General features: G+C 45.2%; 1 protein-coding gene across 1 annotated transcript in view; it reads left to right on the top strand.

Moving 5' to 3' along the window:
- Positions 1-8,722: 8,722 nt before the first annotated feature.
- Positions 8,723-27,194, top strand: part of ECE2 (endothelin converting enzyme 2) — a 90,939-nt gene continuing 72,467 nt past the window's right edge. The window contains exons 1-3 of the mRNA XM_029616073.1: positions 8,723-8,809; positions 19,138-19,282; positions 21,697-21,912. Of these exons, the coding sequence (XP_029471933.1) occupies positions 8,723-8,809; positions 19,138-19,282; positions 21,697-21,912 (448 nt within the window). The remainder of the gene's footprint in view (positions 8,810-19,137; positions 19,283-21,696; positions 21,913-27,194) is intronic.

Consider the following 27,194-nt stretch of genomic DNA (forward strand, 5'->3'; position numbering starts at 1 on the left):
CTGCCCACTCCCTTCCACTGAGAAAATTGTCCATTTAATCCTACTCTCTGTTTCCTGTCTTTTAGCCAGTTTGTAATCCACGAAAGGACATTGCCTCCTATCCCATGACTTTTTACTTTTCCTAGAAGCCTCTAATGAGGAACTTTGTCAAATGCCTTCTGAAAATCCAAGTACACTACATCTACCGGTTCACCTTTATCCACATGTTTATTAACTCCTTCAAAAAAGTGAAGCAGATTTGTGAGGCAAGACTTGCCCTGGGTAAAGCCATGCTGACTTTGTTCCATTAAACCATGTCTTTCTATATGTTCTGTGATTTTGATGTTTAGAACACTTTCCACTATTTTTCCTGGCATTTAAGTCAGGCTAACCTGTCAGTAGTTTCCCAGATTGCCCCTGGAGCCCTTTTTAAATATTGGGGTTACATTAGCTATCCTCCAGTCTTCAGGTACAATGGATGCTTTTAATGATAGGTTACAAATTTTTACTAATAGGTCTGAAATTTCATTTTTTAGTTCCTTCAGAACTCTGGGGTGTATACCATCCAGTCCAGGTGATTTACTACTCTTCAGTTTGTCAATCAGGTCTACCACATCTTCTAGGTTCACCATGATATGATTCAGTCCATCTGAATCATTACCCATGAAAACCTTCTCCTGTTACGATCCCCCCTGTTGCTGCGCTACAGGTGGTCTCTCACCTTCCACCGGAGGCTGCTCTGAAGCCAGGGCCTCGCCTGTGTTCCATCCGGGACTTGCTCCAGGGCCTGTGAGGCCTAGCTGTTCCTGTGGCTTGCTTGGCTGTTTGGACTTCCTGGTTTCCAGCCACGCCCGTTTCCCTAGGGGCTGGCCCGCAGCTCTCCACCTTACTTATAGGACCAGCGAGGGGCGGTCCTGGCAAACTCCTCCCAGGGAGTTGCCTACAACCTCCAGTATTTAAGGACTTTCTTGTCACTTGCAACTGTCCTTCGGATTGAGTGCTACAGTTGCCTGTACCTCTTTATCGATCCAGGTCCTCCATGGTCTACCTTGTTTTGATGGCTCCTTGTTCTGTCTCTGTCCTGATGTCGGCCTGCAGATCGGGCTCTACAGTTGTCTGTAACCTTGCCGATCCAGGTCCTCCGTGATCGCCTATGCCTTGATGGGTCCCTGTCCAGTGTCTCTGCCTTGATGTCTCTGTCCGGATGTTTGCTTCCTGATGTTACTGACGTCTGCCTTGATGTGTTCCTGATGTCCTGATCCAGTTCCGCTTGTTCTGCCCTACGTCCTGTCTGGCTCCTGAGCCTTCTGGCCTGTTGGGCCCTGGAGTGGTCAACAGGTGGGATTCTTCCCTGCGCTCTGGAGCTTCCCTGCCTGCCAGCCGAAGGGGCTTTGGATGTCAGTATCCCAGCATCGGAGTTCCTGCTCGCCTGGATCTTCCCTGCGCTCTCCTGTTCTCAACGTGGTCCGCGACCAGCCTTCCTGGGCTGTGTAGGGCGCGTATGGGACGGGGTGGTCCGCGACTCAGTCCCGTGGGTGGGCTGAGTAGGGCGCCCTCAGGGACAGTGCCCGTGTCTCCTTCCAGCCCTCCTCTCGATGTCTGCACTAGCCTTTGTCTACGATGTCTGCACCTGCCTTGTCTACGATGTCTTCAGTGTAAAGGACTCTGTCTGCCCTCACCTCTGTCCGGCCTGCTGCCCATTGCCGTTCCCAGCGGCAGGTCCGAAAGGGCCGGGAACAGTCGGAGGACCGTTCATCAGTCAACTTCCCAGTGTTGGCTACCATGGGTGTGCAGGTCTGGCTGAGGGTCGGACTCCCTGCTTCTGTACCCGCCTGGCTCACCATGCCTGCCCAGCTCACCTCCCATGGTGTGGCTTTGGGCTCCTCCTTGAGTCCTGCCGTGGCCCAAGGGCTCACCACCCGCTGGAGATGACCGCGCCTGCGCGCGCTCGTAACATCTCCGGAACGGGTACCTCCCCAACATCCTCTTCAGTAAACACCGAAGCAAAGAAATCATTTAATCTTTCTGTGATGGCCTTATCTTCTCTAAATGCCCCTTTAACTCCTCAATCATCTAACGGTCCAACTGACTCCCTCACAGGCTTTCTGCTTTGGATATATTTAAAAAAGTTTTTACTGTGAGTTTTTGCCTCTACGACCAACTTCTTTTCAAATTCTTTCTTAGCCTGTCTTATCAATGTCTTACATTTAACTTGCCAACGTTTATGCATTATCCTATTTTCTTCTGTTGGATCCTTCTTCCAATTTTTGAATGAAGATCTTTTGTCTAAAATAACTTCTTTCACTTCCCCTTTTAACCATGCCGGTAATCGTTTTGCCTTCTTTCCACCTTTTTTAATGTGTGGAATACATCTGGATTGTGCTTCTAGAATGGTATTTTTTAACAATGACCATGCCTGTTGCACACTTTTTACTTTTGTAGCTGCTCTTTTCAGTTTTTTTCTAACAATTTTTCTCATTTTATCAAAGTTTCCCTTTTGAAAGTTTAGCACGAGAGCCGTGGATTTGCATACTGTTCCTCTTCCAGTCATTAATTCAAATTTGATCATATTCCTTACAAACACTCGTCGCAAGGACCATTTGATCATATTCCTTACAAACACTCGTCGCAAGGACCATTTGATCATATTCCTTACAAACACTCGTCGCAAGGACCATATCACACCAATACTAAAAATTCTACACTGGCTGCCCATCCAATATAGAATACTTTTCAAGGCTCTCACCATCATCCACAAATCAGTCTACCAGCAATCCACTCTCCAACTCACCTTCCCACTTGAATTACATACTTCCGCAAGACCGATCAGAACTGCCTACAAAGGTTCGCTCAAGGCCCCCCCCAACAAATCATCGGTCCACAACACTATTCACAAGCGAGCTCTTTCAACAGCAGGTCCACTACATTGGAATTCACTTCCACAAGACTTACGCCGAGAACAATGCCATTCAACTTTCAGAAAGAAATTGAAAACCTGGCTTTTCGCAGAAGCCTACCGCTGAAGGATCTCCTCAACCATCACTGACTCTCACTCCCCCACCCCTCCCCAATCCCTTCCCCCCACCCAACCTCACCCTTTCCTTCTCCCTCTGGACATACCAGGCTAATAACTGCCTAGGATAAACCTATGTTTTGTATCTTACAGTTTTTGTTGATTTATATATTTATCTCTCTCTAATTGTTTCTTAGTTTAAACTCTGTACTGTCTTCCATTGCCCAGGTTTTATGCTCCCTGTTTAATGTAACTTTACTTTCTACCTTGATGTTAATTGGTTTCCCCTCAGTTACATTGTAAACCGGTACGATAAGACCTAGTCTTGAGCATCGGTATAGGAAAAGAAATTAAATAAATAAATAAATAAATTATGATCACTATTGCCAAGCGGCCCCACCACCGTTACCTCTCTCACCAAATCCTTTGCTCCACTGAGAATTAGATCTAAAATTGCTCCCTCTCTCGTCGGTTCCTGAACCAATTGCTCCATAAAGCTATCATTTATCCCATCCAGGAACGTTATCTCTCTAGCGTGTCCCGATGATATATTTACCCAGTCAATATTGGGGTAATTGAAGTCTCCCATTATTACTGCACTACCAATTTGGTTAGCTTCCCTAATTTCTCTTAGCATTTCACTGTCCGTCTCAGCATCTTGACCAGGTGGACGGTAGTATACCCCTATCACTATAGTCTTCCCCGACACACAAGGGATTTCTACCCATAAAGATTAGATTGTGCATTTAGTCTCGTGCAGGATGTTTATCCTGTTGGACTCTATGCCATCCCGGACATAAAGCGCCACACCTCCTCCCGACTGCTCCTCTCTGTCATTGCGATATAATTTGTACCCCGGTATAGCACTGTCCCATTGGTTATCCTCTTTCCACCATGTCTCTGAGATGCCAATTAAGTCTATGTCATCATTCACTGCTATTCATTCTAATTCTCCCATCTTACTTCTTAGACTTCTGGTATTAGCACACAAACATTTCAAAGTTTGTTTATTGCTTGTATTTTCATTCTGCTTTTTAATTGATAGGGATGGGTTAGAATTTTTTAGCTCAGGTGAGTTTTTAGTTACAGGCACTTGGACTACTTTTCTTATTGTACAGTTTGGGAAACCTGTGTAACCTGCATGGCGCCGCAAATATTGCCATAAGCTTGCTGGGTAGATTGGATAGACTATTTGGTCCTTTTCTGCCGTCATTTCTCTGTTTCGATGATCCCGCCACAGAGTTTATATGGCAGCTGGTAGGGTGGGCCTAATGGGCTTGCTCACTAGGCAGTGTCAACCACCCCTTGGCACTAGGGACCCACTTCTCCAACAGACGTTACATCGGTAGAGACAGGATGAGAGACTGAGAGAGACTGCTGGGGACGGGGGACGGAGAGAGACTGCTGGGGACGGGGACGGAGAGAGACTGCTGCGGACGGGGTGGGAGAACAGAGGGATACTGGTGGAGATGAGGTAAAAGAGGTGTCCTTGTTGGGACCCCTCTGCTCCTCAAAAGGGACTTCTCTCCCTGTCTCTTGAAAATGTGAGGCTCTTTGGCACTGTGCACTCTGGTTCATTCATTCCTGGTACATGAAAGGTTGGCCAATATAAGATGGTCCTTTAAGCAAAATCAGGTGATTTTGTTCAAAATAAGAACATAAGAATTGCATCCTGGGTTAAACCAAGGATCTCAAACAGTAGATAGATTTCTATGCTGCTTATCCCAGGGAGAAGTAGTGGCTTTTCCCAAGTCTACTTGGTAAATAACAGTTTATGGACTTCTTCTCCAAGAACTTGTCAAAACCTTTTTTAAACCCAGCTACACTAATAGATTTTACCATATCTTCCTGCAATGAATTCCAGAGCTTAATTGTACATCGAGCGAAAAAATATTTTCTCCATGTGTTTTAAATATGCTAGTTAGTAACTTAATAGAGTGTCCCCTAGTCTTTTTATTTTCTGAAAGATTAAACTGATTTGCCTTTACCTGTTCACTCATGATCTTAAAGACCTCTATCATATCCCCCCTCAGCCGTCTCTTCTCCAAGCTGAAAAGTCCTAACCTCTTTAGTCTTTCCTCATAGGGGAGCTGTTCCATTCCCCTTATCATTTTGGTTGTCCTTCTCTGTACCTTCTCCATCACAACTATATCCTTTTTGAGATGCGGCGACCAGAATTCTACACAGTATTCAAGGTGTGGTCTCACCATGGAGCGAAACAGAGGCATGATGACATTTTCCGTTTTATTCACCATTCCCTTTCTAATAATTCCCAACATTCTGTTTGCTTTTTTGACTGTCACTACATACTGAGCTGAGGATTGTCCACTATGATGCCCTGGGTCCTTTTCTTGGGTGGTAACTCCTAGTATGAAACCTAGCATCGTGTAACTAATGATATATACATGTGTTTAGCATGGATCTTTCAACAGACAACAAATCAGCGAATGCATGCAGCCAGGTTTTCAATAGTGATATTTTGGAAGCAGACTCCCCACTGGTACAAACAATCATTGGATACAGATTGAAGACATATGTTGTGAAAGATGCTTTGTTTTGGAGGAAATATCGGCAGCCTGGTCCAGTTTATGTTGGTGTAGTCAGACAGGAGATCTGGTTTATACCACCAGGATATGAAACTTTTATTTATTTATTTTTATATATGAATTTGTCCTTTTTCTGCTGCTGTCAGATCCACCCTGCATTGATTAATTTACCATTTGAGCTGTTTGATACAATAAAGTTTAAATAAAGCTATTTAAAATGGGTCCAGCCCAACAGATTCGTGTGGAGGGTCCTGGGGAAAGTTCCCAGGTCGGGATCTTTCACTCCCTGGGCCAGCTGGGGCTGGGGATGGTGCAGAGGCAGCACTCACAGTCCACGTGGGAGGGCATCCCAGTCATCGCAGCATGACAACACAAAGGCTGAATTTAGGGCCCGTGCGTGCAGGATTCCAGAGAAATCCCTGGTCCATGGTCCCTGGAGCAGGACAGTCAGTGCAGCAAGAGGTCAGTGCAGTTCTGCCTTTAGACAGGGTGAGCAGCAAAAAATTCTGGGGGAGTAGCAAGAGCTGGAGCTGGAGAGGAGACAGAGGACTGTGCCATTGGCAGATCCCATCCCACCCGTAGCTGAAGAAGGAAAGGCCTAGTGAGGCTGCCACCAGCACACAAAGGTAGAGGGAGAGGCCCAGCGTGTGACAGCATGAGGCTAACTTTCACGTGGGCGCGCGCATACACATGGCGCGCACCAGAGACGCTGGTTTATAGCGCGCGCGCAGATACGCGTGCTGCATGTTATAAAATAGACTAAGCGCACCTGTATCTGCGCATCTAATGTCAAGCTTGTGTGTGCCCAGCAGCGCAGGTCAGCTGACAGACACGCAACAGATGCGCATCCAGCCCAGGGCCAGTTTCACCAGCTCACCCAGTGTTCTCGTAGATTCTCCCAACTGCCCTGGTTCTTTACCCTGTACCCCCCCCCCCCCCCAGTTACCCCAGAGGCTTGAAACCCCTCACGGATGCCTGCACCTCCCCCATAGCAGAAGTAAAGTTATGCAACACTGGACCTGGGTGTGTACCAAGGCAATGTAGGTACTTACTCGCTTATCTCGTGGCCCTGTCCGGGAACGCCCATACCCTGCCCACACCATGACTGAATGTAATCCACTCTGAAGTGACAAAAAGTGGGATATAAATCAATAAAGAAAGGACTGGACTCTGTTTCCTCCAATGCGAGATGTGCGAGCATCAGTACTTGTGCATGCACCTAGAATGTGAGTGAGCGTGAGAGTGTGAGTCTTTGTGCACGTGAGAGTGTGAATAACAGTGAGAGAGTGAGCATGTGTGTGTGTGTGAATGAGAGTAAGTGAAAGAGCATGCATATGCAAGTGAGACTGTAAGAGTGAGAGCTTTTGTGAGTAAAAGAGTGAGTATGTATGTGAGTGAGTGAGAGGTTCTGGTAAGAGTGTGTAAGAGTCGCAGTGAATGTGTAAGAGTGAGAGTGCAAGTGAATGAGAGAGTGTAAGTGAGAGCATGTGTCTGTGTGTGAGAATGTAAGAGAGGGTGTGTGAATGAAAGTGTAAGAGTGAGACAGTGAGCTTATATGTGTGAGAAAGAATATGAGTAAGCGAAACTGTGGTGTGTGCAAATCAGAAGGAATGTAAGAGCTAGAAAGTATATGTGAGTGCAAGAGTGAATGTGTGTGAGAGTGTGCGCATGTGAGTGACAGTATGTGTGAGTGAGTGTGACTAATAGCATGTGTGAATAAAAGAGTTTGTGTGAAAGAGAATAAGTATGTGTGTATAGAAGAGAAAGTAGAAAGTTTATGGATCACCCCCCACAATCTCAGGGTGACTAGAAATCCAAAGTTCCCAGGTATGGACAGCAGGGAATTTCTTTTATCCTTATTACTTTTAATTATTGGATATTATTTGACATATCTGTTGTTTTGAAATTTTTATTGGTGTTTGGGAAATTTTTAAAAATATTTATATGAGTTTTAAATTATTGAATGTTATTCTGATACTTGTATTTTACTTTAGCCTAACCGTTTGTTACTCATCTTGAACTCTCTTCATGGAAAAGTGTGTCACAAATAAAACAATGATGATGATTCTATTTGTCTGCTGTTTTGAAATATTTATTCTTTTTATTAGTATGGTTTTACAATTATGATTTATGTTTTAGATTAATTGATTTTACTATTTGATGTTCTATGAGGAATGGTGATGTCTCTGTTTTTCCACTGTTTACTCCTGGGGGAATTCTGCGCTACTGCAGAATTTGCGCAGAATTCCCCATCTGCATAGAATTGCAAAATTCTGCGCAGAAAATAGCAGCGGAGACCCCGGCATGCCGCGAACAGAGCGCGTCCCGCGGCACAGACTCCATTCGCGGCGAAGATGAAGGCCTGGCGTGACGTTTGCAGCGAAAAGGGAAGGCACCCCGTGTGCTGCGGGACGCGCTCCGCGGCGAAGATGAAGGTCTGGCGCGCCGTTTGCAGCACACGGGGGCCTTCCCTTTTCGCCGCGAACGCGCGGCAATGTGAGTAGGGCTTCCCCGGTTCCCTCCCAGTCCTCTCCAATTAAGGAGCGAACTGGGAGGGAACTTCCTTATAGCCATATCTAACCTTCCTAGCGTTTCCTCTCTCCTCACCGATCCCCTAGCTCCTACCTATTAGGGCTTTTTTTGTTTTACTACTTACGTTAACTTGCGGGTTGAAGTAACTTCCGCGCTCCGGCCAACTGCCAGTGCGTGCTTCCCCTGCCCAGCAGCTAATGGCGCTGCCCCGGCCTACCTCTTTGGAGAGGCCCAGCACTTCTGCGCGTACCAGGGTTTACGCTCGTGGCCGGGCCCATTGTAAAACACGTGTGGCGCACGAAGGCCCAGCCACGTTCATAAACCCCGAAATGTACGCGCGTAGCCCTTTTAAAATCCGGGCCTGAGTGACGGGAGGGGTTTTCAGGTTCTCTTCCTCAGGTGACTTCTGGTGGCTTTCTTTGCCAGCAAGGAGAAGAGGTTTCTGGAAATGCTCCAGAATCCAAGAATAGCTCTTACTGGACTGAAACACTTACAGCCTCCTCGCAGGACTAGACAGGATCTTACCATTTCCAGGCTGTTAGGCACTTACTGTGGGTCTCTGTTCCTCTTGACACTGTGAAGAGTCTTGTGTTGACTATGGGTCTCTTTTCTGCTCCTTTATTCACGGTTTATGTCTTTTTTTCACTGATAGATGTCCGATTACAAGCGAACCACATTTCCTGATGAGGAGGCGACAGAGCCCACTGGAGACAGGAGCGCCTCTCCGGATAGCATGGAGGTAGGTTGCTAAGAATCTTAAGCAAGGACCAAAGTGTGGGTGAGTGTTAATTTAGGGGGAACTCCTCTAGTCATACAGCATCTGATGAAGTGTCTTGAAATGGCTTAGTTATGCTCATATTTTGACAGGAGTTCCTAAGCCAGAGAATGCAGAGACTGATCTCAGTCTCTCAAATTTACTGCTAATATTTTTCTTCTTGCATTCTGCCAAAGAGAGTTTCCTTCTGGAGCTCATGTGGTGTTATAGGCATAGGCAACATTTTGGAGTGTGCTTGCAAATTCTTCCTAATCAGGCCATTGGCACTCAATACGATTGGGACTATTTCTGTATCTTTCTGCCACATTGTTTTGGACTCTGCAGAACCGTAGCGTGCCTATGGCTAGTATGACCACGGCCATAGGCACCACTACAGGCGCTACAGTGCCGCCGCCATGAGGGGCCTCAGTAAGTGGAAAAGCAGCGCGGCCTGCTGGCCACGCTGAGGATTCTGGAGGAGCCGGCGCAGCTTTTCGGCTCATAGGCATCGGAATTGGGGTGCAGCCAAAAATGGAAGAAGCCTCATTGGTGGCAATGGGATGACGCATGATTTCCTCACGGGGTGCTACCGCGATCCCCTCATTCACCTCCTTGCTCCTGAAAGATGGAAGGGTCGTGGCCTTGCAGCGCGGGCTGCTTCCTCCACCTGATGACGTCATTCAGGCTCCGGCAGACGGGAGGGAGGAAGCAGCCCGCGCTGCAAGGCCGTGACCCTTCCATCCTTCAGGAGCAGGGAGGTGAATGAGGGGATCGCGGTAGCGCCCCGCAGGGGTCAGCAGCATCAAGGAAATCATACACCTGCCACCTGCAGTGAGTGAGGGGTGGGAGGGGAAAGCAAGCTGGGGAGCAAGACTGCTGGGAAGTGGAGGTCTGGGAGAGGAGGGCCTGTTGAGCAAGAGTGCTGGGGAGAGGGATTTCTGGGATGGGAGACGCATCTGGAAAGTAAGACTGATGGGGAGTGGAGGGTCTGGGTGGGGAGAGGGGGCTGGTGATTAAGATTCTTGGGGAGTGGGGTGTCTTGGAGAGGAGAGGGGAGCAAGAGTGCTGGGGAGTGGGGGGAAGGGGAGCAAGACTGTGTGGGAGGCAGAGAGAGCAGGTGTGAATGTTTGTAAGAGAGAGAGAGAGCATACATGTGTGTATTCCAGTGGGAGAGAGAGAGCAAGCGAGCATGTGTGTGGGAGACAGAGAGAGCAGGTGTGAATGTTTGTAAGAGAGAGAGAGAGCATACATGTGTGTATTCAAGTGGGAGAGAGAGAGCAAGCGAGCATGTGTGTGGGAGACAGAGAGAGCAGGTGTGAATGTTTGTAAGAGAGAGAGAGAGTATACATGTGTGTATTCAAGTGGGAGAGAGAGAGCAAGCGAGCATGTGTGTGGGAGACAGAGAGAGCAGGTGTGAATGTTTGTAAGAGAGAGAGAGAGCAGAGCATACATGTGTGTATTCATGTGGGAGAGAGAGAGCAAGCGAGCATGTGTGTGGGAGACAGAGAGAGCAGGTGTGAATGTTTGTAAGAGAGAGAGAGAGCATACATGTGTGTATTCATGTGGGAGAGAGAGAGCAAGCGAGCATGTGTGTGGGAGACAGAGAGAGCAGGTGTGAATGTTTGTAAGAGAGAGAGAGAGCATACATGTGTGTATTCATGTGGGAGAGAGAGAGCAAGTGAGCATGTGTGTGGGAGACAGAGAGAGCAGGTGTGAATGTTTGTAAGAGAGAGAGAGAGAGCATACATGTCTGCATTCATGTGGGAGAGAGAGAGCAAGCGAGCATGTGTATGGGAGACAGAGAGAGCAGGTGTGAATGTTTGTAAGAGAGAGAGAGCATACTTATTCATGTGGAAGAGAGAGAGCAAGCGAGCATGTGTGTGTGAGAGACAGAGAGAGCAGGTGTGAATGTTTGTAAGAGAGAGAGAGCATACATGTGTGTATTCATGTGGAAGAGAGAGAGCAAGCGAGCATGTGTGTGGGAGACAGAGAGAGCAGGTGTGAATGTTTGTAAGAGAGAGAGAGCATACATGTGTGTATTCATGTGGGAAGAGAGAGCAAGTGAGCATGTGTGTGGGAGACAGAGAGAGCAGGTGTGAATGTTTGTAAGAGAGAGAGAGAGCATACATGTGTGTATTCATGTGGAAGAGAGAGAGCAAGCGAGCATGTGTGTGGGAGACAGAGAGAGCAGGTGTGAATGTTTGTAAGAGAGAGAGAGAGCATACATGTGTGTATTCATGTGGGAGAGAGAGAGCAAGCGAGCATGTGTGTGGGAGACAGAGAGAGCAGGTGTGAATGTTTGTAAGAGAGAGAGAGAGCATACATGTGTGTATTCATGTGGGAGAGAGAGAGCAAGCGAGCATGTGTGTGGGAGACAGAGAGAGCAGGTGTGAATGTTTGTAAGAGAGAGAGAGAGCATACATGTGTGTATTCATGTGGGAGAGAGAGAGCAAGCGAGCATGTGTTTGGGAGATTGACCCTACTTCCTCTCTGCCTGCTAATCCATAACGATTTTTGGGTTTCTGGAAATCAAAGGTTCTTAAAATCTTTATTAGCTCTAATTATTGGATGTTATTCGATGTGTTATTTGAAATATATTTTTGATGTTTGGAAAATGTTGGTGAGTTTTTAGTTGAAATTTGTTTATTGGATAAAAATGATGTTACAGTGGAACAAACATTATCACAGATAATTACAAATGCAAACAAATGAACACAAAGCATGGTTGTAAGCACGGCCACCACTGTAGCATGCATACAAAACAAGAATTTGCATATTTCTAACTTTATGCATATAGTCGTTTCCTTTAACCCCCCTTCCCAGGGAAGTCAAAACTCTAGCAACTAACTCAGATGATATACCGGGACTTCGGTTAGCGTCACAATATCCCTATGAGGTTATGTGCCCTGGCTGTCTTATTGTGGTCCAACCATGACCAAAGAGGTTCAGCAGAACCGGTATAATGGATTAATCAAAAATACCCATCCTCAAGATGCATCAAAAATTACCATAGTTTAATGTGGACACAATAAAAACACTAGGAATGAAACAGTAGTCAAATCACTGATAAGGATTAAATCATTAACAGTAGACAACTAGCCCTCCCTGAAAGGCTTTGAATGTAGCTAATGACGATTTAACTGCTATAAGAGATTCCCTATAGGCCATATTTTGGAGTACATTCCGCCATTGCCAATAGGAGGGTAGCTCTGGCTCTCTCCAGGCTGTTAAATTGACTTTTACCTTGCAGTAGTGCTTTCCGTAAGAAATGTCCGTCACCTTCTCTTCTTACTGCAGTTGGGAACCCCAATCCATACAGCACAGCCTTTATATTCAGGGGTATACGGACCTGGACAACGTCACCCAAATGTCGTAGTACCTTGGTCCAAAATGAATTCACCAAATTACATGCCCAGAACATGTGCGTTAAAGACCCTTCTTTCTCCATACATTTAGGACAATCCCCCGACGGGGTTGGTCCCACCTTGGAATGTATGCCCTGTGATTAGATTTAAATTAGGTTTCTCTTAGACTCGTATTGGGTGATATCTGTCTCAGCAAATGAAAGCTAGACAAAAAGCTCATATGGGATAAAGAAAAATTGGTCTCTTGTTTCCAAGTATTCCATAAAGCTAGAATATGATCAGTTTTCCTCAACCGTTTCAATTCCTTATGAATAATTGCAAGTGAGACCCTTGACCTTTCTGGATATATAATTCTCTCTAAGGCCTCTGTCTTGGGGTGTTCTAAGGCCTCCTTAGGTAAACAGTCTACATAATGGCAGAGTTGCAGATAGGCGAAAATATCAGGGTCCTGTAAATCATACCTTGATTGTAATTCAGAGAATGGGAGCAACGTACTCTCTTGATTTAGAACATGGGATAAGGTATAGATACCTCTTTGTTTCCACTTCAGCTAACCCCGAGAATGAATAGCAGGTGAAAAATCTAAATTCCCATGCAGTGGCAAATAAGCGGAGCAGTGGCTGGAAAGCTGTAGGAGCGACATAAGACGTCTCCAGACCCAACGAAAGGGACTTAGCAAAATGTTCTGCGCTAACCCCTTCGGCAACGATTTGCCGTCTGCCTGAAGAAAAAAGTCCAAGTCCATTGGGGACACCAAAAGACTATCTGCTTCCAGGTCCATGTATATTGAGGATCCAAGTAACCAACCTCTTACAATCCGCAGACCACTAGCCATATTATATACCTCTATATCTGGGAGCCCAAGTCCTCCCCTGTCCCAGTCAGCCTGTAGTTTGCGGAGTGCAATTCTTGGCTTCTTCCCCGCCCTCAGGAACTTAGTCAAATGCTGATTCAGACCTTTAACGTCATTACGAGCTAGCCGAAGAGACAGCATTTGAAGTAAATACAGCCATCGTGGGAAAAGTGTCATCTTAAATAGGTTCACCTTTCCTACAAGGAGAGTCCTAGGTTTCCCCATACTTCGAGCTTCGTTTTGGTGAAGTTAATTAAGGGGGAGATATTCAGCTTATGTAGCTGGGACAGATCTAATCCAATTTTAACACCCAGATAGTTAAAGGAGCCAGGCGCCCATTGTAGGGGGAAAATTCCCAACCAAGCCCTTTGCATAGAATCTGGATAAATCAGTTTGATATCAGAAATGGCACCAAACACCTCCAGTAAATGAAGTAAATATGTAAGGAGTTCAGGGGATCTGTCAAAAAGATTAGTAAGTCGTCCGTGAAGGCCGAATATTTGACAATGGACTTTTTCAGCGGGAACCCTTTGATCTCCGGTGCTTGCTGAACGGCCTTAAGGAGGGGCTCTAATGTAAGTAGAAATAACAGGGGAGAGAGTGGGCACCCTTGATGTGTCCCCCTACAAATAGGGAAAGGAGAAGAGATACTGCCAGTGGCAGTCACCTCCGCTGTAGGGTTAGAATAAAGCAGCTATATTCCCTGCAAAAATGGGCCCTGTAAATTCATAGCTCACAGAAGGTCAAATAGGCATTGCTATTCCATCCTATCGAAAGCTTTTTCAGCATCGAAACTTACCACCAAGAATGGAGCATGATTTCTAACACTGATATCTATAGCCAACAATAGCTTATGCACATTTACCATGGCGTGTCTGCCTTTCACAGACCCAACTTGACCAGGGGCTAGAAGCTCAGGGAGAATTAACGGTCAGCCATGATTTCTGCGAGCAGCTTTTGATCAAAGTTTATCAAAGAGAGAGGGCGGTAGGAGGACACCATGGTTGGATCCCTCCCAGGTTTGGGGAGGACTGTGATTACCGCTTTATTAATATGGATGGGGTATGAACCCTGGTTTAGCAGAGCTTCTTAAGAACTGCAGATTGATGTGAATCTTTAATTATTCATTGCCATTCTATACATTCGTTTTGAATTATTCTTTTTATTGGTATGGTTTTACTAATTTTGTTTTATGAGGAATGGTAATGCTTCTGGTTTTTCATTGTTACAGTTCATATAGAATTTGGCTTGTTGCGGTTTCCAGTTCAGTTTTTGCCTGTACATTTCTATTTCTATTTTATGGTCTCTTTATTCTGTATTTGAGGATCTATCTGTGTTTTGCATGTGTGACTGAGAAAGGTATTGCAATAGTGTGTAGTTTGTATGTAGAGATCTATAGCAGCTTGGCTTGTTCTGTTTTCCTAATAGGGGGTGTATTGGTGTTTTAGGCCTCTGTAATATTTGCAGTGTTAACTTTCATAGATAGAATTGTTGCTATTTGAGTGCTGGCAGTTAGTGTTGTTGTATTTCAATAGAAACCTTTTCTTTATTCTTTTATTAAATATTTCTATTGTTTTTATCCACAATTAAATACTCTTCATACATAAACATTGTAAAACACACACCATTGGTACCCCCTTGAGCATACTCACTCACACAAACCCCCAAACGCAATGTGTACTCCACAATTTATGTCTTTGTGATTCCTCAATCAATATTATTAGCTTTATGTCTTCATTTCTGGCCGAGTCCCACACTCTGTTCAGCAGTCCTGATTTCCTTTGAGTCCTGGAGGACTTTAAACACCGTCATGAGTTGTTCAGTCAAACCTTGATCAATGTCGAAGCGTTACTGGGACTCTTTCTGGAAAGTTCAAAGCAAGCACTGCTCCTTTGCAGATGGAGCCCACCTTCACTGGGCTGTATAGAAGTAGTATCTGAGTGCCAGTGGTTAGAAACGGCTCCACTCTCTGGAAGTGAAGCGCTGCAAGCACATTGTGAGGTGTAATTTGAAGCAACGAGCCGGTAGAACACAGAAGTTGGTACAGAAGCCTTCCCCTGATGCAGGCGGCAGGGCAGCTGCCGAAACGCCACGGCGTCGGGTGTGGCCCGGTAACGGTGGGCTCCATCTGCAAAGGAGCGGTGCTTGCTTTGAACTTTGCATAAAGAGTCAGAGTCATTTTGCAGTGATGGCTTTTCATGGGAAGGGTTCTTACTGTTTGAGTCTGGTAGTTAGGGTGTTATGTTATGGAAGACTTCTGATAGAATGACTATGTTTTTGAGTCTGGAAGTTAGGTTATGGAAGACTTCTTTTTTTTTGTAATTTATATTTTATTAAATTTTCAACAGTTTTACACTTATGAAATCAAGAAATAATGGACACATGTAACAGTAACCATATGTATCTTACATATGCATATTTAAGAAACATTAATTAACATAGAAACCTTCAATATTACACTCCAATTAACCTATAATTGGGGGAGGCAATAAATATCTTAAGGAAAAATAATCCAATAGTAAATTAAATACAGGTATGAGAAGTATCTATTTTTACTTGGCCTCTGTCTCAGATACAGCAGTTAGATCCTTGTCTGAAAGAAAAATTTCCAATTGCATCGGATCTAAAAATCCATATTTCCTTCCTTTATAATTTAACAGGCATAAACATGGAAATTTTAGAAAAAATGTAGCACCAAGTGCCACAACTTTAGGTTTTAAGGTCAAAAAAGTCCTCCTGGCCTGAGTAGCTCGGGCTACATCAGGGTAGATTTGGACTCGATGTCCACAAAATAATATATCCTTTACAGAGAAATATTTTTTAAACAACTTTTCTTTGTCCTGTTCAACTAAGCATGAAATTATCAAGGTAGCTCTCTTATTTATCAGGTCTACCGACTCTTCTAAAAAGGTCGAGAGGCCTGGTGAGGATGGTTCTTCCCCTTGGTCAAAACCTCTAATGCTAGAGGTTTTCCTAGGTAAATAATAAATTTTAGAAAACTTGGGGATTTCTTCCTCCTCATATAAGAGAATTTCCTTTAAGTATTTCCTAAACAGTTCCCAGGGTGAAAGAAGTCTAGTTACAGGAAAATTAATTAATCGTAAATTCTTTACCCTCATTAAATTTTCCATATATTCTAGCTCCTTGTGAATGATAAGACTGTCTTTAATAAAAACATTTCCTGAATCTTGTACCAATTGTAACTTATTAATGACAGTTACCATATCCTTTTCACATTTCTCTATTTTCTTTTCATGCAATTCAATAGACATCTTATTTTCCTTAATTACTGACAATAATGATTCATTCATCTTAATAATATTACCGTCTAACTTCATAATCATTCTCCCTAGATCTTCAAGGGTAAGGTTCCCCTGGATTCCTCCAGAGGATAAACTACCCTGACTACCAGCAGGAACAATCCCTTCAACTATGGAAGTAATTGTTTTATCAGTCCAGGGAACTTCAGCCTGGTTCCTTAGGCTAATGTCCACTTGGACTTGTCCTACCGGGTTTCTCGCTGGCTCCGTTGTCGCCGCTCCAGCGGGTTGTAGAGGAGACTTTGGGCCTTCACCGGGACTCAGGGAAGCATAAGAATCTGCTCCCACACTGTCCTCTTTCGGTGTGTCCACCAATCTTACCAAGTGGTGGTTCATGGGTCCTGTGCTGCGTTGTTGACCGGGTGACGAGGTGACGAGGTTACGATCCGGGCCTTCCTCTTTCTCCCCATTAAGAAATTATACTCAGAAATGAAAAATTATTGCCGGCTCCCGGCCTTCTCCGGCCTAAGCCGGCCAAAGCCGCGCGCCCCTTCGGAGCGTGCGGCTTAGGCGAGGTGCCGGCGGTTGCGTGGCGCCGCCCCTCTGCAGCTTTTATAGTCGGGAGGCTGGGAGACGTCCGACTGATGTCACTGCTCAGCGACTGCAGCCTTCCGTCTCAGCTGGTCTTTTTGCCGGCTCAGCGTCTCGGTTGGAGCGGGCCTTCTCCTCGTACCTGCACACCTCCTCCCCAGGTTATGGAAGACTTCTGATAGAATGAGTATGATTTGAGTCTGCTAGGGTGTTATGTTATGGAAGACCTCTGATAGAATGAGTATGTTTTTGAGTCTGGCAGTTAGGGTGTTATGTTATGGAAGACTTCTGATAGAATGAGTATGTTTTTGAGTCTGGTAGGGTGTTATGTTATGGAAGACTTCTGATAGAATGAGTATGTTTTTGAGTCTGGTGGTTAGGTTGTTACGTTATGGAAGACTCTGATAGAATGAGTATGTTTTTGAGTCTGGTGGTTAGGGTGTTACGTTATGGAAGACTCTGATAGAATGAGTATATTTTTGGCAGGATTTTGTGTTATTATTATACGATGCTTCTGGTAGTGGAGGGAGCTTGCATTGCTGTTACTGAGGAGGTACCAGAGTTTGAATATTATTTATCTCTGGTGAATGGTAAGGGGAAATGTCTTTGTCCAGCTTTACACCTTTTATTGGGGGAAGTTTCTGTGAATGTAGGGTGCTGCAGGATTTATATTGGGATTCTGTCCTATCCTGTACAGGCCCCAGACTTCACTCCCATAGAGATGATTTCTATTTGTTGATAAGAACATAAGAACATAAGAAAATGCCATACTGGGTCAGACCAAGGGTCCATCAAGCCCAGCATCCTGTTTCCAACAGTGGCCAATCCAGGCCATAAGAACCTGGCAAGTACCCAAAAACTAAGTCTATTCCATGTAACCATTGCTAATGGCAGTGGCTATTCTCTAAGTGAACTTAATAGCAGGTAATTGACTTCTCCTCCAAGAACTTATCCAATCCTTTTTTAAACACAGCTATACTAACTGCACTAACCACATTCTCTGGCAACAAATTCCAGAGTTTAATTGTGCGTTGAGTAAAAAAGAACTTTCTCCGATTAGTTTTAAATGTGCCCTATGCTCACTTCATGGAGTGCCCCCTAGTCTTTCTACTATCTGAAATAGTAAATAACTGATTCACATCTACCCATTCTAGACCTCTCGTGATTTTAAACACCTCTATCATATCCCCCCTCAGTCGTCTCTTCTCCAAGCTGAAAAGTCCTAACCTCTTTAGTCTTTCCTCATAGGGGAGTTGTTCCATTCCCCTTATCATTTTGGTAGCCCTTCTCTGTACCTTCTCCATCGCAATTATATCTTTTTTGAGATGTGGCGACCAGAATTGTACACAGTATTCAAGGTGGGGTCTCACCATGGAGCGATACAGACGCATTATGACATTTTCCGTTTTATTCACCATTCCTTTTCTAATAATTCCCAACATTCTGTTTGCTTTTTTGACTGCCGCAGCACACTGTACCGACGATTTCAATGCAGATGAATCATTTTAATGATAGTTTTACTGGATGGTGGGAACTTGGTTCCTCTGTGTAAAGACATCTGTATGGGAACAGAACAGAGATCATTTGTCTGATGTCCAATTATGTGTTTTTTTGATAGGATTGTTCTGGGGGGTGGGGTGGGAAACTTGATCATAATTAAGTTAATTATCAAAATATCGGTGGGAAGGAAAAGGATAATTTAAGTGCCTGGCAACGCCTCTGCTGTGGTGAAAGTGTGTGTGTACCTTCCCTTCAAAGCTGGTGCCAATCCCATGGGCGCAGAGAGTCTGAAACCTGCCCCACCCCCAGCCTTAAGCCCCACCTCCATGTTGTACAGAAAGACCGTCAACGCAGGGCCCCTGCCAGATAGGCCAGGAAGTATTTGCTGCTGAATGAGTGAGGGTGCTGTCTGGTTTCAGAGCGGCAGGAGGATGCAACAGGAAAACAGGAATCCACCTATCTGTACCTGCAGGAAAATATTAGCCCAGAATGGATTTCCAGGCTAGCAAGCGGACAAGCTGATCCAGGTTTTTGATGAAAAGAGGGAGCTCATGAGAGAGGGGAGTGGAGCCTGTGAGATGTCAGCAATGGGAAAGCTGCTGCACTGCCACTGCTCGCTGGTGATGGCGTGATTAAAACATCAGAAAGATGAGGTTTTCTGTTCCTTGCACGCTGTACCTGTCCTGGAAGATGTTAATGAGTATTGATTCTCTCTCTTTGTCTCTCATACCCTCTGCCCCACAGATCGGCTTCCAAAAGGTGCAGGCGCATTTCCTGGGGCCCCTGGGGATCAGGACACAGCTGGAGCTGGTCCTGGGCTTCTTATCACTGCTGCTGGCTGGCCTCTTGCTCGGCTCTCTCATCGCTCTTGGAGTCCAGTACAGCAAAGGTAGGAAACTCTGCAGTCCTAGCACAAAATAAGCAGGATCCCCATGCCTAGCACACTGTGCCCAGCTGATGGACAGCAGGATTCATGCACAGCAGAACCAAGAATTCCATGCCCTGTGTACTAGTGACTACGATCACATGCCCTGCACATGAGTAGATTCATACACCTTGCAGTCCAGTGCTGTGATTCATACATCCAGTGTACTGGTGGTGAGAGTCACATGCCCTATGTATGGCTGGTGGGATCACACATACCTTGAACACCAGTGGCAGGATGCATACATCTGCTGTACCAGTAATGGCACGATTCAAACATCCTGCATATCAGTGGCAGGATTCACACATCTGTGTACCGCTGAAAGGATTAACATATCCGATGTACCAGAGGCAGGATTCACACATGCCATATACCAGTGGCAGGATTCACACATCCTGCATATCAGTGGCAGGATTCACACATCTGTGTACCGCTGAAAGGATTAACATATCCAGTGCACCAGTGGCAGGATTCACACATTCCATATACCAGTGGCAGGATTCACACATCTGGTGCTGAAAGGATTAACATATCCAGTGCACCAGTGGCAGGATTCACACATTCCATATACCAGTGGCAGGAGTCACACATCCAGTGTACCGCTGAAAGGATTAACATATCCAGTGCACCCGTGGCAGGATTCACACATGCCATATACCAGTGGCAGGATTCACACATCCGGTGTACTGCTGAAAGGATTAACATATCCAGTGCACCAGTGGCAGGATTCACACATTCCATATACCAGTGGCAGGATTCATACATCCGGTGTACTGCTGAAAGGATTAACATATCCAGTGCACCAGTGGCAGGATTCACACATTCCATATACCAGTGGCAGGATTCACACATCCGGTGTACTGCTGAAAGAATTAACATATCCAGTGCACCCGTGGCAGGATTCACACATTCCATATACCAGTGGCAGGATTCACACATCTGGTGTACTGCTGAAAGGATTAACATATCCAGTGCACCAGTGGAGGATTCACACATTCCATATACCAGTGGCAGGATTCACACATTCCATATACCAGTAGCAGGATTCACACATCCGGTGTACCGCTGAAAGGATTAACTTATCCAGTGCACCAGTGGCAGGATTCACACATTCCATATACCAGTGGCAGGATTCACACATCCGGTGTACTGCTGAAAGGATTAACATATCCAGTGCACCAGTGACAGGATTCACACATCCTGCATACCAGTGGCAGGATTCACACATCCGGTGTACTGCTGAAAGGATTAACATATCCGGTGCACCAGTGGCAGGATTCACACATCCTGCATACCAGTGGCAGGAGTCACACATCTGGTGTACCCCTGAAAGGATTAACATATCCGGTGCACCAGTGACAGGATTCACACATTCCATATAGCAGTGGCAGGATTCACACATCCGGTGTACCCCTGAAAGGATTAACATATCCAGTGCACCAGTGGCAGGATTCACACATTCCATATACCAGTGGCAGGATTCATACATCCGGTGTACTGCTGAAAAGATTAGCATATCCAATGCAGCAGTGGCAGGATTCACACATTCCATATACCAGTGGCAGGATTCATACATCCGGTGTACTGCTGAAAGGATTAGCATATGCAGTGCACCAGTGGCAGGATTCACACATTCCATATATCAGTGGCAGGATTCATACATCCGGTGTACTGCTGAAAGGATTAACATATCCGGTGCACCAGTGGCAGGATTCACACATCCGGTGTACTGCTGAAAGGATTAACATATCCGGTGCACCAGTGGCAGGATTCACACATTCCATTTACCAGTGGCAGGATTCACACATCCGGTGTACTGCTGAAAGGATTAGCATATCCAGTGCACCAGTGGCAGGATTCACACATTCCATATACCAGTGGCAGGATTCATACATCTGCTGTACCAGTAGTGGCACGAATCACACATCCTGCATACCAGTGGCAGGATTTATACATTTGGTGTACTGGTTGAAGGATTCATATATCCTGTGCACTAGTGGCAGGATTTGCATATCCAGTGTACTGGTGACAGAACTCACATCTCCTGTGTACTGGATCCTGTGTACTGGTGAAAGGATTCACATATCCATTGTACCGGTGGAAGAATTCACGTATTTGGTGTACTGGTCGAAGGATTCACATATGTGGTATTTCAGTGGCAGGATTCGCATATCCAGTGTACTGGTGACAGAACTCACATCTGTGTACTGGATCCTGTCTACTGTGGAAGGATTCACATATGTGGTGTATCAGTGACAGGATTCACATATTCTATATACTGGTGATGGATTCATATATATATGATGTACTGGTGAAGGATGAGTGCTTGCAATGTTGTGTTTCTCGAGATCTATCCAGTGACTCCTTTTCCTGCTCAGACCCTTCTCATACGATGTGTCTGACCGAATCCTGTATCATGGTGACTAGTACAATCCTGGAGTCCCTGGACCAGGCTGTGGATCCCTGTCAGGACTTCTATAAGTATGCCTGTGGTGGATGGATCAAGAGAAACCCGCTGCCAGACGGACGCTCACGCTGGAACACCTTCAACAACATTTGGGACCAGAACCAGGCCATTCTCAAGCACTTATTAGGTGGGTCAGCACCAGTATCAGCAGGTCTGGCAAGTGGTGGGGTCAGCACCTAGCTTGGTGTGTTTGGTGCATCTGGTAAAAGAATAATCGGCACCAGGCTGTCTGGGAGGAAGGAGGTCAACAACCGGCTCAATCTGAATGGGGTGTCTAGAAGGAGGCAGGTCAACACCAGACTGGGGCATCTGGGAGGAGACTGGTTAGCTCCAGGCTTGGTCTGTCTGGGGCATCATGGAGGAGGTGGGTCAGTACCGGGCCTAGTCTGACCTACCTCTTTCCCTGATGATGCAGATAGACCAGGCCTGCTACTGACCTGCCTCTTTCTGGCTACCCCAGACTGGCCAGCCTGTTCCTGGACACTAGTGGGTCACTCCTATTTCTAACCTCCAGAAAGGGAAATGCCTCTGTCAGAGGCCATGGTCTATGGAGGCCAAGAAACAGCAGCTGGTACAATTTGTGGAGGAATTCAGGGCTCAGGCTGCATAATTAGTGTCTTCCATTTGTTTATTCTCTGCTCTGCTTAATGAGCTGCACACAGACAGTGAAGGTGCTGTGTATGCCGAATGTCACAAACCAGAAAAGAGAGTCACAAAGTGAATGCAACCCAAACAGTCCAATCAAAACATAGCATTCAACTTAAATTTAAATATATTTTGATTATACATTCACAAATAATAGAAAAATCAATACCAAGAAAGCACAAAGAAACAGAGATGAGGACATTACAGTGTCCCATCCTTCTCAATATTTCTTTAAAAGATTTTTTTATGCAGATTAAAAAAGGAAAACTTCCCTTAGTGATAGTTGAGGGTATTGGCAACAGCAAATCTCGTACTTACGGCACCCGCACCTGATGTAACGTTATATTTACCTTTTTTTAATTTAATGCTCTTTATTTTATTTTTTGCCATAAACATTCATAGTTATCAACAAATACTGTTGAACAAAGACCCACCGGGTACACACCCCATACCCCTACCCATCACAGTAATGTCACCATGCTGGGTAGAAATATAATAATAATCATCAAGAGCCAAGGCTGCAACAAAAGAGAGACACACCTGCATAATTAACGCCTGCAAGCAGATTAAAAACTCCCGAACAACTCTCAATAGCCATCATTATCTCACATCAAGAAGCAAAGTGCGAGCCTTAAGCATTTAAGGACATAATATAGGCAGGCCAAATGTCCAGAAAAATATTATATTTAGCCGGTGAGGAATGACGAGCTGCCAGATGTTCAAATACCGCCATCTGATCTCATTTCAGTTTCCAATATGTCAAGCAGAGGCTTTCCTTCTTTGTCCAGAACTCCAGGATGGATTTTTTAGGTGGAAGGAAAGCTTTCAGTAAAAACAAACGTTGTGGCTTTGTGGGAGAGGAGTAGATAGCGTCTAAACAAATCAATAAACAACATAAATGCAAAGACTTCAAACTATGGATGTGGAGAAATTTGCTGAAAAACAAACAAAACAGTAAATATTTGTGGAACGATCGTATAACAGCACAGTCCCAAAAATAGTGAAAGAGAGTTCCTGGAACTAAACCACTGTTGTGTTAGGAGTTAACAGTCTGCTTGGAATTAGCACTCTGTAGTATTTAGGAGAGTTGAGGGTGGATCCTTGGACCGGTGGCAGATGACCACGCCCCCGGGGGAAGATCCCGAGAGGGACCACCGGTCAGGCTCAGAGTTAGGAGACAGACACACACAAGTTCTTTTATTAGACAGTATACTAAACCACCAGAGGTGGCAGTCGTGAGCTGGAATGCCCGGCTGGGCTGTAGTCCCTCAGATACTGGAACAGCGATCCCTGGAGGCTGAGCTGTAGAGAAACTGAAAATATAGTGAGTAGGCAGGGTAAGCAGAGTTCATGTACCGAACTAGATGGTAACACTCACACAATGTCTCATAGAAGCAGTCCAGGAGCTGGAATATATAGGCCCTCAAGGAGAGAGTACCTGGTTCCAGGGAAAGCTCTGAGAGAGCAATGGTAACTCACTGATGTAGTTGGCAGTGATGGCTTCCAGGCAGAAGTGAATTCTGAAGAAGTCCGGGAACAAGGGCCCTCGAAGAGCGAGTACCAGTTCCAGACTGCAATCTACAAAATAAGAGAGAGAGCGAGGCCCCCGAGGAGCGGGTACCCCTGGTTAGTCCGAGGAGGCAGAGTAGCGTAGATAGAACAAATCCTTATCCTTGCTAACTCAATCTGTTAGTAAATTCTAAGACCTTATATATCCGTCACGGGTGACGTCATCTCAGAGGGACACCCCTGAGGTTCATGCCCTCACCGGTACTTCAGTCAGGGCCACGCCGCGCACACGCCCTAGGCCTCCAGGAAACATGGTGGGTTGCGGCGTCTAGCTGGTCCGGGTACGCCGGAGGGCCTCGGCAGAAGGACACCACAGCAGCCAATCTTCCCGCGGACAAAGAGGGAGGTGCCAAAGAGGTAAGGAGGGTGGAGAGAGGGCGTCGGGAACCGACGGACACAACAACCACATACAGGAGAAAACAGATCAGACCTGCTAGATTAACTTTAAAATTCCAAACAGCAGAAATATACATACGTCTGAGAAATTTGAATTGGGGTCTCTCGAAATAACATGTCCTCTGAAACGGTATTAATGTGCATAAAACAAGCTTTTAAGATTTTACATGTGATTGGAACATCTAATTCCATCCCAAAACCAAGGCTTGTAGCTTCTCAGTGGTATCAATATCTTTGATGGCTTTAGCCAAAGAAGCACAAGATGTTTTCTGGCCAGTGGGTAGAGATAAGAAACTATTGAACTTTTAAATAGAAATTAAACTGGAATTTATAAAAAGATCCCATTCTATAAAGTGTCGTTCCTGTAAATAAACATAAAACTCCTTATGAGATAGACCAAATTTTAACCTAAGGTCCTCAAATGGTCGAACCAAACCTATATCGGCCTGAATGAAATGATGTAAGGACACCAACTCTTTGTCAGCCCAAACTTTAAATATCAAATTCTCTAAACCCTGAATGACCCACTATGGAGGTAAATTGCATCCTGTTCTTCTGGATGCAAACCCAGACTTCTGCGCCATAACTGAAACTTGGCTCAAACCTACAGACACTGCACTAATTAACCAATTACCAACGCATACCTACGACTTCTTCTCCATCCCCCGACAGAAAAGAAGAGGAGGGGGTATTCTTCTTGCTGCCAAAAAAGATCTGAATTTCACTCAATGCACAGTCAACTCACCCACCAAACTTGAAACAGGCCTCTTCAAATCAGACCATCTTCAAATCCTTCTTATCTATGCCCCCCCAGGCCTCCTCGACTCAGACGCCTCACCCTTCTGGAACTAACAGCCTCCTACCTAAATCTGGGTTCCCCAGCAATAATACTTGGAGATTTCAATTTACATGTTGACGACCCCTCTCTGACTACCAACGGCGAAACACTCCTTACCGCCATGTCAGCCTTGGGTTTCAAACAGATTATCAAGAAACCCACCCATAGAGCAGGTCATACCTTGGACCTTATCTTCATTAACTCAGGCATCTCTAACTCAACACAACCGGTCTGCGAACCAGTACCCTGGTCAGACCACACCCTAATCTCGACCACCATCTCACTGGCACAAAGAAACAGCATCCCCGCCCCTCAACAACAATTCTCCTACAGGAAAACATGCGCCTCCGATGACCTCCACAATCACCTAGTCTTAGAACTCCCCCTCATAGATGTTTCCACTCCAAATTCAGCCCTTCATTCATGGTATAATATAACAGAAGCGGCAGCAAACAATCTCTGTCCTCTAACAACTAAAAAACTCAAACACAACCATCCTAAAAGACAACCTTGGTTTAATGAAGATCTTCAAAACCTAAAACTCTCCCTCAGACAGAATGAAAGCAAATGACGCAAAACTCCTTCTGCATCCACCCTCTCTGCCTAAAAACTTGCCCTCCACCACTACAAAAGCTCCATGTTAAAAACTAAAAGAGACTTCTATGCTAATAAGATCCATCACATGATTTTTGACGCCAAAGCCCTGTTCGCCTATGTCTCCAACTTAACTCAAATCCAAGTTCCGGACATACCGTTTGACAAAGCCCAAGAAAAAGCAGAGGAGCTTGCCCTCTTCTTCAAAAACAAAATCACTAACCTTCTAACAAAGATGACGCCCAATACCTTTTCCCCTTACAGTACCTATCTACACCCTAACAAAAACATTTCTCTCAACTCGTTCGAACCTATCACAACCTCAGAGATCCTAAGAGTACTGAAAAAAATGAAACCCTCGTCTCACCCTTTAGACCATATCCCCTCTAAACTACTTCTTCTTATTCCAGTCACCATCTCCAAAGCCCTGGCAGACATCATCAACTGCTCCTTATCCCAAGGAATCTATCCAGACGACCTTAAAATGGCTTCCATCAAACCTCTCCTGAAAAAACCAAATTTAGATCCAGATGACCCCACCAACTTTCGCCCAATCTCCAACCTCCCCTTCATTGCCAAGGTCATGGAAAAACTAGTTAACACTCAATTATCAGACTACCTTGAGGATCACAAAATTCTCTTCCCCTCACAATATGGCTTCAGGAAATCTTTAAGCACCGAATCACTTCTTATTTCCTTGACATATTACCTCATCTTGGGCCTTGACAAAGGCCAGGCCTACCTACTGATCCTCTTGGACCTCTCGGCCGCCTTTGACACGGTTAACCATACTATGCTCCTGAACCATCTACTGAACATCGGCATAACAGACACTGCACTGGCCTGGTTCAACACATTCTTGAAAAACAGAGGCTTCAAGGTCAAAATACACAACAACAAATCTAAACGCTACCCTTCATCTCTAGGAGTCCCTCAAGGTTCATCCCTCTCACCTACTCTCTTTAACATCTACCTTCTCCCTCTCTGCCAGTTATTAACCAACTTGAACCTAAAATACTATCTGTACGCCGACGATGTCCAGATTGTGATTCCCATCAAAGATTCCATCAAAAAAACCCTAGATCTATGGGAATCATGCCTTCGAGAAATCAACTCCCTCCTCTCCAGTCTGAATTTAATCCTAAATTCCTCAAAAACAGAACTCCTTCTCATATCCACTGAGAACAGCTACACCCCCACAAATCCATCAGCAAACTTACAAACAGCCCAAGTAAGAGATCTGGGAGTGATCATCGACAATTGGCTAAACCTAAAAGCTTTTATAAACCAAACCACCAAGGACTGCTTTCATAAACTGCATGTCCTAAAAAGAATAAAACCACTGTTCCACAACCATGACTACAGGA

Source organism: Rhinatrema bivittatum, chromosome 9, assembly GCF_901001135.1.
Source record: "Rhinatrema bivittatum chromosome 9, aRhiBiv1.1, whole genome shotgun sequence".
In the NCBI taxonomy this organism is placed as follows: Eukaryota; Metazoa; Chordata; class Amphibia; order Gymnophiona; family Rhinatrematidae; genus Rhinatrema; species Rhinatrema bivittatum.